Source organism: Colletes latitarsis, chromosome 9, assembly GCF_051014445.1.
Source record: "Colletes latitarsis isolate SP2378_abdomen chromosome 9, iyColLati1, whole genome shotgun sequence".
NCBI lineage: Eukaryota > Metazoa > Arthropoda > Insecta > Hymenoptera > Colletidae > Colletes > Colletes latitarsis.
The window spans coordinates 24,135,355-24,152,332 of NC_135142.1; the positions used below are offsets into that span (position 1 = coordinate 24,135,355).

The window sequence follows — 16,978 nt, forward strand, 5'->3', positions numbered from 1 at the left end:
GAGCGGTTTAACGATACACCACCCGTGGCAAACTCTTTACTACGCTCCGGTAATTACTCCCGACGACTATAATAAAAGCCTGATTAATACAAATAATTATCGGGATCGCGGCGCAAAATAAACAACGACGTCGTATCGTACGTTTCCTAATTAATTCTGCAAATAATTCTTTCTCATTTTACTATCGACGATACTTGTCGAATAATTAGACGTTAAACCGTAATTGCAAAACGATCGGTTGCAATTGTTGGGATGCAAAATTTATTAACGCCCAATTGGTATTGTTTGCTTCGTATTTCGTATAATCAACCGATTATAGAAGCCAGTGATTTATAAAATGCAATTTTGCTCTTCGAGAAGAAATCTTTTCCAATTCGCGATCAGAGTCAACCCCTTGTCATTTTACAATGAGTCTGACTTGATACGTTAAAATCGTTACATTAATAATCGCGAAACAGATCTGTTCTTTTTCCGCGAGCAACGTAGGAACGGATTAAAGCGAAATGAAATAGCGTACGTTTGACAAATGGCTCGTAATTAAATCGTTAAGGGGTTAAAAGCTGCCGTAACGGCCGTTGGAATGAGTTTCATCCAGGTAGATCGACGATCCGTCACTCGGTGCGTCGGCGAGCGTTTTATCGCTTCGTACATACATCCGCGGGGCCCTGACCATCCTTATATCTCGAAGACAAAGTACACGTATCAGGAATGCACGGCGACGTGCACCGGCATACGGTAGCACGGCACGGCATTAATAATTCATAGCGGCGCGAATGGAAGGGTTAGGCTTTGGGGAATTATAAATATTTAGATCGTTGCCGAGATCGCCAGCGAAGAAACGCTGGAAACGCCGTTTTGCGCCCTTTCTTTCCCTCGGTTTTCCTTGTTCTTTTTTTCTTTTTTCTTCTTTTTTCTTATTTTTCGTTTCCTCCGGGGCGATATATACCACGCCCGTTATGCCGCGGCCGCATTGTGCGTGCGTGACTGCGCTCGTTGCTCGCCCCGGTACGTACGTATCGTGACTGTCGAATTTCTTTTTCTCGGTTTTTCGTGTCGCCCGCGTATCGTCCTTTTTCGTCCCGTAAATTTCGTCCCGCGGAACTCGTATCGCCGGGAATCGTTCCCCCGCCACTTGAACTCCGTCGGAACGGCATCGATTTTCGCGAAACGAGAAACGTTTTCGCTGCGCCCCGAAACGCGATATTAAAAATGGCAAAAGGCGAAACCGTTGGCCCTCGTTTCGCTTATCGAGTGCCCCCCCCCCCGCGATCGATGCGTTCGCGAAAGTGGCGTTCGAGTGGCGAGCCGTCGGGTACGAGGCGAGAGAGAAAAAGAAAAATCGGTACCGCTGTCGAGAATGGCCATTTTTGGGTATCCTTTTCGGAGCTGAAGCGTTTTCGGGGTAACGAAAAGCGGCCATTTTGGAGCGCGGTCCTTTCGATGGTACAAAATCACCGATTACCGAGAAACGATCCGCCGCGGGCGTTTACGCAATTGGAAAACGCACATTATGGGCGCGTTTCGGTGCGTGAGATCGAATTCTTTCCAGCGGTGACTTTTTATTACCGGTTAATGCCACGACTCTGCACGAGGATTTGTGCAATTCTCTCTTTGTTGCAAAGCAGAATGCGTCTCACCTGTTAAGAAATTGCTGCCATTACGTTTCTTCTAAACCGTATACCTTGTTGCTTTGTCTTGTTATTACGCTATTATCGTTGTTAACTCTTTCTTATCATGACAATTGTATGTTCCGTTGGTTTTCCTCTTGCGTTTATCAAGGATAAACGACGATGTTATGCAAATGGTCCAGGAGGGGCTAATCTTTTCATGCAAATTCTCGAAGTCCGCAGAGATTAAGTAAAACCGCATAGTATATCTTGTTTTATTCATTATTTTCGAACACCTCGTCTATTAATAATTATTTTTACTCAAGATTGAATTTGCAATGGCGTGCAGCCGCACCCTGCTTTTGCGCTATAATTGCGACCAACATTGACCTGTAATTATTTTCTTGTCTTACTTATTCGCGTTTCAGCTTATCATGTTTAATTCGGTTCAATAAAGACCTGTTATTATTATTACGATTTTCAATTTTACTCGTGACTTTATAGCCTTGATACGTCACTGCCACGGGAGTTGTGTTCCAGCTATTATCTCTATTAGCAATTAAGGAAATTGCCTACTGTGAACAAGTGTTTATTATTTGTAAAAGTCTCTAGAATTTTATAGTGCTTTCTCGATATCGTAGGATCGATTATTATGGGTATTATTATTACTTTGCCCATTTTATCTTTTATATATATTTTCCATGCGTGATTATGCCCAAAGATAGACGTCCCTTAATAATCTTATTAATTTCTCAACTCTTTTGGCTTCTTTTACGTATCGATCACCAGTGATATCAAAATATTAAACTTTGTTGGCTAACGTCGAAAAATAAAAATTTCTTACTATAGTTTATTGCCTACAGGTATCAAGAATTTATTGTGCTATGTTCCTCTCAAATTGCTACCACGACGCATATCTGCTATTTGCTTCCTCAATATTTAATCACAGCAATGTTTATAATCTACACTGCTACTATATATCCCATCATTAATTCAATTTCAATCTCGTTTCTACTTTCTCTTACACTTCTCATTTTTATTTCAACATGTCTATAGTACGCAATTTTAGTCTTGTTCTTCGGGTTAGATTAAATTACAGCCTATTGTCTTTCCCTCTCCCTCTATACTAAGCATACATTGTCGTCGCTGTACTCTTCAAACAGCTGTTCCAACGTTAATTTCACATAAACAAATCCTTCTGCAGACAGTTTTTAAAATATCGATTTTTTCTAACTTCTAGACCAAAATAACCCCTTCTTTAAGTTCGAAGAAATTCCGACGATAGCGTCAGTCGCGTATTACGAACAGCAAGAAGTTTCAGTTGGAATCGAGAACCGAACGATTCGATAACCGTTTTAACCCAGCGCGCGTTACAGCGGGAAATCGATGCCAGGCCTCTCTCCTTCGAGTGTGTGAATGCACCCCGTTTTATCCTCTCGAAGATACTGGATGGCGCAGCCTCCCCTTTCCGATAAGTTGTAGCGTTCGCGCGACCTCTCTTATTTCCTGACCTCGGCGGCCTTGACCTAGGCCTTCCCTCGCGGGGGTCGATCAATCAATGGGAAGACTGCCGCAGCCTGACATCGACTAATTGCATAAGCGGTCCGATAATGGTTCGTTTCTATTTCCAGGCCACGGGACGCAATCAAATTTTTACGTTCGTACCAAAGTCGTCGGGGCGCGGCTCCGATCGATCAACCGTAGTTTGCCGCGTTAATCGATCGGGAACGCGCGTTAACGCACCAGAAGTCGTCACGGGTTAACGATTGGGAACCAGAATCAACCGGCACAATGCGACGGTGATTACGTTAAAGTTCAAAACTTCGCGGTTGGGTTCCCGGAGCTTTCAATTCCAACGTTGCGTAATGTTCGATCGACGCTAATCTCCGCGCCATTGCTGAGAAGTGCTTCTCTTATTAACCCCCTTTAGACCACCCAAATTAAACTTATTTTTACCCGAACGCCAATTCATACATTCAATCGACGAATTTAATTAATATATTCGTAGTGTCTCTTGAGGAATTGTTAGTAAAAATGTGAAAAATTAGGCTATCTCGCTTTGCTAAACTATTTGGTACATTTTACTGCAATTTAAGGGCGGTTTCTTTGGCAGATTCGAGCTCGATACTGTTATATTTGGAAAGAAAGATAAATATTCTTGGTACGTAACAGTGTTCTTTTCGTTCGTGTGCTTTCAGCGTCCAATGGATTAAGTCGACGTCGACGAACCGCGCGAAACCGAGGACAGCCCACCCCAATTGGAACGGAATTCCGTAGACTCTTCGACGAGGAAGTCGCGTAACGATGTAAAGAACAATGTAACGCGTTGCCGTTGAGATAACAGCAACATTCGCGCCTCGACACGAAGCAGAAAGACGAGCAGAACGAGCAGAACGAGGAGGACGGATAAATCAGCGGACAGAGCCCGATCGATCGTTTCCTTTCCAAGGTTCGCTCCGGTAGGATCGCGTTTCTTTTTTTTTTTCTCTCTTTTCTTCTAGCCCTCGAACGAGCCTCGACGACGCTAGGAATCGCCGCACGATCGCTCGACAGTCATCGTCGCCTACTTTCTATCGCTTCGAAACGACTGTCGAGCAAGATCGCCCGTAAAATCCCCCCGAGAAACGAGTTTTACGACCGATTATGACAGCGAAACAGCGACGAAACGACCGTAATTACGCGAAGATCGTGCCGTGAATCCCTTTTTTCTCTGTTTCGTTCGAGGGCTAAAAAGTCAGGCTCGAAAGAAGTCCGAAGAACGCCTAACTGTCGATCGTTGCTCGTTAGACTCAAGATTCGTCGTTGCTAGAAATTTAACGTTCTTAATTTTAGGTTCGTTTGTAAATTAAAATATTTTCTGGTAATTCTAAAGCAAAGTTTATTGACATAAACAAATTCCAATCTGCATTCGGTAACATCGAGTGTTTAGTTTGAACGTGCAAACTTTCAATTTCCTGTGTAGCTTCGTTGCATAACAGTGTCATTTATCATGGGTTCGATGTATCGATCATTTATCTTGAGTCGCGTATCAAGCAACGATCAGCGATAGAATTTTTATCATTGTTGTTCCCAAAATTGAAAGAGGTATTGAAAGGTCAACATTCTTTCAAGAAAGAGATGTTATTTCACAGCATATTAATTAAATTTATTATTTCGAATAAACGGATGTTTCTGAATTCCGACTTTCGAAGCCTGCACTAAACGCCAAAACGTTGAAAGATAAGAAATTAAGTGCTCGTCAAATCACTTCCTTGTTTTCCTCTGCGTATCGCCGCTGTTATCACGAAAACATAGAAAAGATAAGCATCTCCAATCGTTATCAGATATCTCTTATTTTGGCTTGAAATAGAATTTGCACAGGTGCGTTTAACGGGAAGCTCGTGTTGTAATCCTTGACGGTTTCCACGTTTAATCTCCCAAAGTGGAACAAAATTATGATTCTGTAAATTTAGAATGTCTTCCAAAATCGCGATCTCGCACATGTTAGTAATAATATGCAACACGTGGCGTTTTTCAGCTCCTATTGTTGTCTTCGAGACGAAGAAGAGACTCGGTACGGCTCCTCGTCGGACCACAAGGATTAGATTATATTAAATTATAAATCCCGTGTATCGTTTCTACGTAGTATCGCGAGAGTTACACACAAACAAACACGTAAATACACACAGAGACACATACACACACGACGTGAGTTTAAACAAAGAAAGATAGAAGGGTAAAGAGCGGAGAAGTATCGGGGAGAAGATAAGACGAGATGTACAGAGATCCGAACAGCTCCTCGGCTAGCGGCACCTCCACAAAGGGCGACGAGGTCGAGATCGTTAGCAGATTTTTAGCGCCTTTATGCGCGAGGGATGAAACTGCCAGGAACATCGCCCTGGCGGCGGCCAGGAACACGGTCGAGGGATGGCTCGGGGGTGTCGGGAGTCCGAATCACTGGGACGACACCGGTGAGATGGAGGACGCGGAGAACCTTGCCGGAATGTTCAAAAGCCAAGATGGAAGGTGAGTATCGCTGAACGCAGCTTCCGCCGGTACGCCTCGACGATAAAACCTGGCGTGTCAATATTGGGAAAGCTCCTATCGCGGATATCTGTCGCTCGTAAGCATCTTTCGTAAGAATTTCTGTTGAATTTTTACAAAATCCTGGCCGAAAGCTCTGGTCGATCAGAATTTTCGATTGTTTCTAATCAAACTTGAAGCAGCAACTTTGTCGCGAAACCAGCGGATCGCTCGTACGGTTTATCCGATTAGATATAATTTAGGAACGCGCCTTTACCCGTTTCTCTATACGTACGTTCCGCTCTATCCCCCGTAGTAAACACGTAATGATTTATGAACGTCGAGGTGCCCGTTCCGTGGGAAAGATAACATTTACGGTCCCGGTATAACGATCCTTGAGCTCTCATTAAACGGTCGGAGAGAAAACTCGCGGAGTCACTCGCGGTTTGAGAGTAAACGCGCGAACGAGAGAGGTTTCCCATTCACTTCCGCGCGAATTTTTCGTTTCACGCTAATCGATGGCTTGCGTTACCTTTCACGCGAAGATACGACATGAGCGTGGAGCGTTCGCCGACCAAGTCAGCGCCAAAGAACGTGCACCAGCCCCCCCATCAGCAACAGCTACTACAGGACATGTTTAGGACCGAGGGTTTCTTCCCCCAAAGCGTCACCGAGAATCCCCCGTTCCTCGAGGACAGTAGCCTAGAGTGTACCGAGAGATACCCGTCGGGATCGTTCGATTGCGTCGACGGACGCCTGGGGAACGAGACTGGCTACGGCACCCCGAACGAGAGGAGGCGATACGACCTGGAGAGCTACAGGTCCGGTCACTCGACGTCCTCGGACGAGGGGAAGGGCTTCAAGATCGAGCAGGACCGATACCTCAGGTTCAAAGATGGCTCGGAGACGCGTTTCGGGTCCAGCAGTGAGAGCGAGAGGAAGTTCATCGGGTCGTCGTCGAGCGAGAGGCTGAACGAAACGAGCCTCGAGGATCGACCGAGGGCGAAGAATTACGTGAAGGTGAAGGGGGCCAAGCAGAAGCAGCTGGAGGACGACGAGCTGGACTCCGACACCAGGATCTACGGGAAGAGTCCGAAGTTCGACGAGAACCTGGCCGCGAATTTCGATCGTAGAAATTTGAATTATCGCCAGACAGGCGGGGACGTTCTGTCGCGCGACAGAAGGTGCTACGACAGCGGGGACGACGTGTCCTTCGACGAGACGGAGATCGCGATCAGGAATCGCGACGGGGTGGTGTTCAACACCTTGGACGGCTTCGAGAACGAGAACGCGAACGAGATTTACCACAGACAGCCGGATGACAATCGGGCAGAGGACATGAAGCTGCAGAATTTCGAGATCTTCGCTCGCGAGGACGAGCACCTGGAGGACGGTCGTCAGCGTTGCGTGCGCTCCGATCAGCCCCAGGATTATCTGCGCAAGAACGACGAGAGAAAGTTTAGCGCCGGCCAGATCAAGAGACCGCTCTCGCAGGACGAGGATGTGTCTTTTAAGAGCGGAAGAGTGCTCGAGAGCCCCGATGTAACGCCTGGGGACGTCGGCAGGATGCTGAATCTGGGGAACGCGCTGGACGGGCCGAGGCAAGCACAGGCGAACAAGTATTTGAGCCTGGTGACGTTGCATCTGCCGGTGATACTGAGGCTCAGCGTCAATTGCCCCTTCCAGAACGTTAGGATCAAGTGCGCCGAGATCTTGGAGATGGTCAAGGTAAGGACTGTATGGATTCTTTATATCTACGACTTTCTGGCTTTGAAATTTTCCAACTGATACTGCTCGTTGAAGTTTAATTTACGGTATATCTTAGAAGGCCAAGAAAAAATATAATTTTGCAGAAGAGTAAAAAAATTATATTTATTTTATAAAGATAGTTTTATGCCATACTATTTTTTCCTACGATGCAAATGGATTGATTGCGAACGGTATTGCAGAGCTCTAGCTTGCCGCTTATACGAGAGACAGAAAAGTTGCGCGAAGAGACGAGAGGTAGAGCGACAGGCTAGCCGAGCGATGTGGTGGGGGTAACCCTTCCGTGACCTTGAACGGCCAATTGATTTTATCTGACTATAGCCAATTCGAGCAAACAATAGAAGAAAATTACTATTCTGACCCTGTTCGACTTTAGAATAGATTCATTGTTATAAGAAGAGAGTTTCGAAACATCTGGTACACGGAGCGTCGGTCGATTGTTGAGTATCGTTAAAGTTTCAGTATCTGGTACAATGAAATTAGTTCAAGGCTTTTTAAAAACAATTTTAATCGGTCGACGGATCGATAAGAATCGTTAATTCCTTCCGCGATAAAAACTATCCGTTCCGTAAGTCTGAAAAATATTTTCATTGATCTAATCGAAACGTATTGAACTGTTTTCGAGTTATGGCGGAACATTCGAGCAGACAGACAGTCAAACAAGAGGAACAGTTTGAAAATACATTTTTCTCGCTTTGATAGCATTTAACAAACACAAATACATGTCGAACATTCTCTTGCAGATTTATTTGCACGTATAATATGTTTTCATTTTTACTTTCGATTTGTCGATATTAGTAACGTTTTTGTTTTCAATTAATCTTGCTCGCTAACAAGAGCAAAGGGAACGAAGAATGCGAAGAACTTAGTTAAAGGCAAATAAATGGTCGAAAACAGAGAAGTTTGAGATAACAGTCCTCGAAACGTGTGTTTTTCATCCTGAGTCGTTCATGTTATGAGCATGTATCCGAACGTCTCGCAGTGGCCATTTAAAAACAGTAAAACGCAACGTTGGAAAAATTTTATGATCTCTCGGAGTCTCCCGTAAATAAACGGCCACCGTGGTCACTGGTACGGTTAGAAATTTAACAAGGGGGATGCGGCTAAAAACTAATAGAGACAAATGTGTTGCAATATTTTCCAGTTTTTAATCTATTAAAGTAGACAGGGAAAAAGTTTAATTAATATAAATATACGAGATACCATGCCAACATAGTAATAATATATGATATAAAATCATCATTGATATATTATACAGGTAAAACAATCAATTAAAAGATTTTATTAACAAGGGTCGTTTCTAACTTATGACGATTTCTATGACTTACTGTCAAACGTTGTGGGAAATGTTTTTGTCCTCTGATTTCTAGCGTAAATAAATTTAATAGCAGGGTGTGAAATTGGTCCTTTGCACCCCCTGAGTGCGCCACTGACCGTGGTCGTGCCATTTTGAGAAAGGGCTATTTTCATTCGTTTAATAGTCGGAAATAGTACCGCTCGGTTCGCGCGAACCTCGTTGATAGCGCGATATGTACTTACTCTCATGCATCACGGATCGGGAAGTACCAGTGGTTACGTTAATGGAGTTGTTTTAACTGTTCTATTTATAGAACGAGTTCGAACCGTGGCCTAAAAATACGTCGACCACTTTGACTTGCTCGTGGCGCGAATGCCAGTCGTGTCTAACGTAGCTTCGCGAGAAAAGAAACTGAATCTCCAAAAAATAACGTATTATCGAACGATGTAATATAAATAACACCGAATTTCGTCAGCAAAAGGTCTAAAGCAAGCTTATTTACTTTTATGGAAACTGATTCAAAAATCATTTGGTTTAAGAATCTTTAAAATCAAAAAATTGTGTATAAAAAATTGTAATATAGTTGTATCTACTACTTGTTTTATGAACGTACAATGAATGTATTTTTGGGAAGAGTTTTTGTAATCAATAACCACACTGTAGTATGTAGAGACTGATCGATAGAGTTCCCTATGACTCACATGAAATACATAACACGATTACGAAGCAAAGTTAAGCACGCGCGCTACATACCTAACTGGCGTTTAAAATTAAATATTTCTTTTTAAATGCAATATATGTTTAATTTTTTTAGTGATAAAAGGAGTTGAATGGTATAGAATAAAAATAGTTTTTAAATAAAAGGAAAAAAAAATCCGCCCAACGTGGGGCTCGAACCCACGACCCTGAGATTAAGAGTCTCATGCTCTACCGACTGAGCTAGCCGGGCTATTGAAAGGAGTGTTTCGTATGAACGTTAACAGTTATTAGACCTGAAAACCATTAACGAGAATGTTTTTATATTACAGGACAGGGGACTACCAGTGCCAATGCCAGCTTTCGATGGACCCAGTGCCTTCGTCCCCACGTCCGAGGTAAGTACATTTTTAATCGTGTCTTCTTCGTAGTTTTGTTCGTTCGAAATTTTGGTACCTATCGTTATTTTCGCAATATTGCAATTGTTCATAATTAACGTGTACCAGTGGACGAGAAATCGAGGTAACAGTGTCAGATGTATGAAATATTCAAAGGTTTGATATCGTGGAACGTATATAATTTTGTTAGGCAACATGGATGAAATTTTTGTTTATAATTGTTGTGTTCGTTCCATACGTGAATTATTGGAGCAAGAAAAACAAAATCATTATGCCCAGCTTAATCTAGGACATCGAATTGGCGCTCATAGCGCCGATAAGTTTCGCCCTGCGATTGGTAGTCGTCGGTAAAATCGAGTCTCACGATTGGTTGAGAGGAGGACGATGCCATGGATTGGTTCACATTTACTTGTCCCCTGGTAACCTTCAATTTACTCTAATTAAGAACAATTAGGTGCTCTTCTCGCTCGGGTTGCTGCTTTTTGCAACACGTAAGGTAAAGAGTCCTTCATTATCAACTGAATATCTGCTTTATAATTTAATAAATCCCGTACAAGATTTAATTACTAATTAAATTGTTTGCGACTATACTGATTGCAAAACAATAATGGTCAAATATTCAGGTATTTTTGTACATCGGTAATACTTCAATTTTCGTCGATAACTTTTATAATTTCAAAAGTGCCTCTTTTTTTTTTGTCGGTGCTTTGAATATATTTTATTAAATTAATATTATTTTGAAAATCAATACTTTTGATGTTTTCCTTGTAATCAAGGCAATACATCCGGGAATAACTAAGAGATGGCGCCACACACGATTGCTAGTTGACGCGGGTCTTTTCGCGTTAATTAAATTTAATGAGATTAATAATAATTATGTTAGTTAAATTATATTTTCAGACGTTCTTGAAAGTGTAATTCAGTGTTCGAACAGTTTTAAATTAACCCTTGGTAACACCGTGTTATTTCAAGGTCACATACACGTACATTCACATGTTTACAAAGTCAGATTTTAACTTTTTACCAATACATGCTGTTATGGCTTTAAAGCAGTGATATGGCCAATTATATGTTCATAATCATTGCTAGGTGTTATTTCTGTGTTTCTTAAAAGTTTATCTTTCAATATGTACTTTTTAACGCGAATTCTTATGGTTTTTGATGTTCACAAATATACATAAACATTTTAGAGAAAGAGGTACTTGTATATCAAATACAGGTGAGTAAGTCGTTTTTACGCTAAATATTTATGTATTATTTATCAAGCCTTGGAAGATCAAAAAATTTGTCAAGCTTATTGTCCATATAAATCATAAATATAGTTCAAGGAATAGAAAGCTTCAATTGACAAACTTTCTATTCCTTTAATGTATATTCATCGATGTTCTATCGTTTAATGTTGCTTGAAAGCTAAAAATAATTTGGTTTATAGAATGTTAAGTTTGCAATTTTTTTCTTCACGCCTGGTTTGCTAAAACTTGTTACTACGACTGAAAACCACACCATCGAGTTCATATAAGATTGCTTACGAGTAAAAGCGATATCTTTCGTACGACAATATTTTACTCGAACGAAAGTTCAGGATATTTGATTCTTCATAGCTTTTCGTTCGTTGCTTTTTCAACCACGAATCGCAATTTCATACATCTGACAAAAAACACGTACCGATACTATATAACAAATAATTTTGTGCAGCCTCTGTCGGTTGTATTCATTTTCTTTCGTTCATTTATTTATTTACCTCATTTTTAAATTTATGCGTTCTCGTTGAATTCGACGATCGCGTCGAGCGTATTCGGCGTTCCGCTGCAAATCGTTTTTTATTCTCCCCACGAAATTTAGCACGAAGTGAATGTTTTACTTCATGCCCGTTGACTTATTTCGTTGGTTATGTTTTGTGCAATTTCGACGAAGAAAGAGTACAAGGTAAGTACGAAATAAGGTACTTTGTCACTTTTACCGCTAACGTGTACACGCACAATTGCCCCGTCTTGGAAATTAATTTTACTTGTCCAGACGCTTTCGCCTAGAAACAATTAACGCGGTGGAATAAAAACTTGTTCAATTTTTTGTCGTTGCATCGCGTTGTCCGAAACACCCTGCGTTGGTCACGGACATTTGCTCCAATTTAATACGTTTGCGTGATTTCCAGTTTCAATCCAATGTATTTTTGTTCAAGTAAATAACGCGTGGTTTACTCCGCGCGAGCGTAACGGATTTACACAATGAGAAAGTAATTACGTTTCGCGAAACGGTCCGTTTCGAAAAACGGTGTTTTACGATCTCGTCTCCGTATTGTCCAAATATCAAATCGTCTAACTATTCCGAATTTTCGGGTATCCGGATTTATTAACGTTCCGTCGTATTTATTTTGCCACGGGGTTAAATATAATTTGGGCTACGGAGAGTTTAATTATTCGAATAGTTCCAGGCCTAGTTGCTCGCCCGAAACGCGATTAGCCACTGGTTTCGTGAATCCGCCGAGATTCTGGATGCTGGTAATTACGATTCGTGCGCGAGAAACGGATATTTAACTGGCATCGTACAAACGCCGCTCGAATCCGAAGAAGCAGGCAGTGAAACACGACTACCTCGCCTCGCGATCGTTTTCCTCCTGAATCGTGCTCGCACTTATCGTAATTACTCCTCGCAGTCAGACACGGTTTAACGCTAAAAGCCGATCACGCGATCCGCGAATGCGTCTCCACCCGCGTCATTCGATACCAATTTCCTCGCGCCGACGCCCAAACCGCGATTCGGAGGAATTTTGCGGGATCGTTAATCTTACTTACGCGTGCACGCGACGACGGACGGATCGAATTGTCTCGCGACGAACTAATAACCCGAGAACCTCACGATTTGTCACGAAGAAGTCGTTTATTGGTACGCGTGAAAACAAATTAATCAGTTACTCGTTAAATCTCCAACTAGACACTCTTCAACGAAGTTGCAAAATAATTATCGATTTTTAAACCCGAGCTAAACGGATGCTCCAAAAAAATTGATATATTCAAAGAAAGAAATTATTGAATTATTTATTAAATCTTTAAACTCCTATCGAAGAGGTTGTAAGAGATCGAATAAATCGCCGCGCGCCAAAATAATGTTTCCAAGCCGTGGAACCCGAACGAAAAATGTACGAGGGAAAAATTGAATTTTTTTTTAAAACTCGACAAAGTTGCCGGAAATCGAATAAATTCGCCGCGCGCCAAAACCTCTTCCCCCCATTGTCGAGCGGTTAATTTGGTCCTGGGGAGGCTTCGAGGGGCGAAAAATGCTGAAAAGTATGCACAGATTCCGGATCACGTGACTTGGCCGGACCCCACGTGTCCGTCCAGCGGAATTTCAGCCGGTGCCGCATCGAACCAAGTTCAAACTGCCCTGAATTTTTAACGCGGTACGCGATTTCTGCGGCATCTTGGAGCGATGCCCGAAGTTTGCCAAGTGAAAGAGCCCCGGGACAGGGAAGGGGTCACGAAGAGGGGAACCGATGCTCACGGGAATCCTGGTCAGGTCATCGCGAGTCGGTAGCTCGGCCCGGCGGCCGCAAGTGGCTATAAGTGTCTCGTATACAAGCTCCATTGAAGATCTAATTGAATCCCTTTCTTGCCGTTTTCCTTTCCCGACGACCTCTGACTTTTCTCCGCTCGTATCCACGTCTTCGTCGAACGCCGTCGATCTTTTTCACCGTTTCGCGAGCCGCCCTCTCGGGAAATCGTATCCGGGCCGGAGTTATCCGTCGAGTGCCATCGAATCTGTAATTGCATCAACGCTCTCTTTGACGAGGTCATCTGGTCACGCATAAATTCCTGGGGTTGTTGACTTCTTTCCGTACGTCTCTCAATTGCCTGGCAGCCGGTCGCCAATTTGAAACGCGTACACGTGCATCGCGAATAACACATTGTCGACAATGCGTATTGTCGTGGCGTGACTTGTATAAGCACGGACGAGGCATACGAGTAGACCTTACACCTCGTGGACTTTCGTGGCATACCGACCTGGAAAATTATCTTCTCATGGATGATGGTCATTTGCAAAAAAAACATATTCGCTGAATTAATATTGATGGGTAGGCAGCTGTAGTGTGTGCGGCAAGTTTTAGACAAAATTAAAAAATTTCAAATCGTTCTAAAAAAATTATTTTTGGTTGCAGGGATCAATTACAATCATTTTTGGTCAACAGACATACCCTCGAAATCCTACGCACTTTCGAGAAAAAAATTCGAGTAGGTACTGAAATTTTTCGGCGAAAAGAAAAATTTCAAATCGTTCTGGAAAAATTATTTTCGGTTGCAGGGGTCAATTACAATCATTTTTGGTCAATAGACATACCCTCGAAATCCTACGCACTTTCGAAAAAAAAATTCCTTGTAGAAAATCTGATTTGAGGCCAGAAATGCTTCCCTGAATTTTCATGCGAATCTTTCAAACGTCATAACTTCTGAACGGATTGGACGATTTTAATGTTTAAAAAAGCAAACTACGCGTATTTTGGTGGAAAATATGTACAAATCGCAGAAATATTCGAAAAGTTGTTCCCTGACCTCGTAAAATGAGAAAACCCCCATAAAAATGGTCCAATTTTCAAACAGCCATAATTCCTACAATTGTGAATATATTTCAATGAAACTTTTTTCTGAAGTAGAGCTCATGGGTACCTACAAAAAAGTATTAGACAACTTTTCTGTAGGGCGTCAAACAAAATTGCTAAAACTCAAGAATGAATTTTTAAAAAATCGACAGGGGGTAGGTGCCTAAATTTTTCGGCGAAAAAAAAAATTTCAAATCGTTCTAAAAAAATTATATCTAGGTTCTGGAGTCAAATACAACCATTTTTGGTGAATACACATACCCTCGAAATCCTACTCAGTTTCGAGAAAAAAATTCGAGAAGGTGTGAAATTTTTCGACGGAAAAAAAAAATTTCAAATCGTTTTGGAAAAATTATTTTCTGTTGCAGGGGTCAATTAGAATCATTTTTGGTGAATAGACATACCCCAAAAATCCTACTCACTTTCGAGAAAAAAATTAATTACTGAAAATATAATGTCTGACCATAACTGTTCGTTACCCTGAAAATTGAAAAGTTTCAAATCATTCTGGAAAAATTATTTTCTGTTGCAGGGGTCAATTAGAATCATTTTTCGTCAATAGACATACCCTCGAAATCCTATTCACTTTCGAGAAAAAAATTAATTATTGAAAATATAATGTATGGCTAGAAATGTTTCTCCGAAAATGCGTATAATAAGAATGGTTGTAATGACTTTGCGTAGTAATAATCGTTTTGTAACAAGTTTAGGGTATTTTCGTTTCAATTTCTTGAGTGCTTACGCGTAGCAAGTTTATATACGGGGTTATTAGCGAACGTAATAAAATTACTCGTCTATTTACATGAAACAGGAGCGATGTAGCGTAAATTGGTACATGTACGGGGGAGTAATCACGTTACACGATTAAATTGTGGAGAATTGATATCGAAGCGGTTATCGTGACGTCGATAGAGTCTCGCGTTCGCTTTATACATTATAAAACCGAAACACAAACGCAACGAGACAGATTCAACAGAAAAATAGGAGAATGTAAAACCAGGAATGGGGTGGAAATAGTGAAATTTCTCATGTAAATCCTCTGCCACCCTCGTAGTCCACGCTCGGTTTGTAAGCCCTTGCGTAAATAACCAGCTGCTGCCTCTGGAATACCTGTGGGAATATTACTTCTGATATACTAGGTGTCCCGGTAGAAACGAACCGTCTTAATATCTTCGCTATTTTAAATAATAGGAAGAGATGCTAGTTTTGGAAGTTTATGGTTTCGATGGGAACATAACACGGTAGAAATAGTTTCCCCGTGGCGATGGCGTGGTGTAAAGAGAGCTAACTTTGTTTCTTTTAATGGAAAGTTTCGTTAGCGTACGTAACGAATTTTGGGAATTAGAGTATTATGATTCAGTGTAAATTAACATTAATATTCTTCGAGATATTAAATTACTAAGGCTGCTTTCATGAATACCGTGTAGTCATATATTATGTACAATATATTCGTGCAATTTTAACGAATGATCGAAATAAATTTTAATTTATAACACTTCGTCGTTGCTTACTTTTAATGAAAACGAACACTTTTCAGTTTTATTTTTAATAATTTAACATCAAAATTATGTTATCATATTTGTTATATAATATAAAACGAAATGGATAATTGCATGCTATACATAAATATCAAACACGATAACCTAATTCCGACGTTAATTGGTTAAAAATATGAAAGATGGCAGTAATTAAGGGGTGAAAAGTATTGGTTTTAATAAAGATTAAGCACCGACGAAGGATGTTGAGTTCAAGCTTATTCTGGATTATTATTTTTCTCAATATTATAGTTATTCTCTTAAACAGACAAACGAATTTCCATCTACTTTCATTTTTAGATGATTTACGCTTCTTAGATAATTGTAATTATAAAAGAAAAATGAAATTCACCGAAGTAAATTAATACTTCGGTGGCCGAGCATCGCGGAAATTGTTAGCTTTAGGATGGACGTACCTTAATACTTTAATTCTGTTTCACTACCATAAGAGAAATGCTTCACGAAAGTTACTTATTGCACTGTAATTTTTCCGTCGATAATTCGATACGAACGTCGACGTCGACGACGGCAATAAATGACCTCGATATCGGTATAGTACCACGATGTGGAATTTTTCATTTAGATACCACATATTCTTTCCGATATTGATGAACCTCGAGTAACAACATCTCCGTTGCCCGTTACATAATCACGCGTCACGTAAATATTTCCACGTAAACGTAAAACCTAAATAGTTGCAGCAATCGCGATTCAATGCCGACACTGAGCAATTTTTAAACCGAAAATAACTTCAACTATTTATTGTGTGCGCCAACGCTTACGGTTTTAGACCCATTACAGCGATATTCGAGATAGGAATGGCGGTAAAAATTTATGACTACGGCTATGAAAAAAGCGTCCAAAGTATTTCTTATAATAATGGATCGTCAGTATTCAAACTTTGCATAGGTATTTCGTCATGTTTCTGGATAATGCAGTTTTTGTGTATTATTGGATTATTAAAGGAAATGATATTGTGTATCGAAGGGGATCGAAATCGCAGGTCAGAAAACGTTATAACGAATATGAATTCGTTAGGAGACTGCAATGAATATTCAAGCAATCGTTCTAATTGCTATTAAAAG

The 16,978-nt window shown here is 41.1% G+C and overlaps 1 protein-coding gene and 1 non-coding gene across 3 annotated transcripts in view; one reads left to right on the forward strand and one right to left on the reverse strand.

The window, feature by feature from the left end:
- Sesn (Sestrin) overlaps positions 1-16,978 on the forward strand; it is a 218,060-nt gene that overhangs the window by 27,980 nt on the left and 173,102 nt on the right. Inside the window, exons 2-5 of one of the 2 annotated variants that reach the window (XM_076772804.1) lie at positions 3,806-4,066; positions 5,125-5,612; positions 6,155-7,337; positions 9,702-9,767. In XM_076772804.1, coding sequence (XP_076628919.1) covers positions 5,362-5,612; positions 6,155-7,337; positions 9,702-9,767 — 1,500 coding nt within the window. In that variant the 5' untranslated portion in view covers positions 3,806-4,066; positions 5,125-5,361. The remainder of the gene's footprint in view (positions 1-3,805; positions 4,067-5,124; positions 5,613-6,154; positions 7,338-9,701; positions 9,768-16,978) is intronic. The other variant, XM_076772805.1, reaches the window with a different exon arrangement.
- Positions 9,550-9,622, reverse strand: Trnak-cuu (transfer RNA lysine (anticodon CUU)). Its single transcript has one exon. It is a non-coding gene; the product is annotated as a tRNA-Lys (tRNA).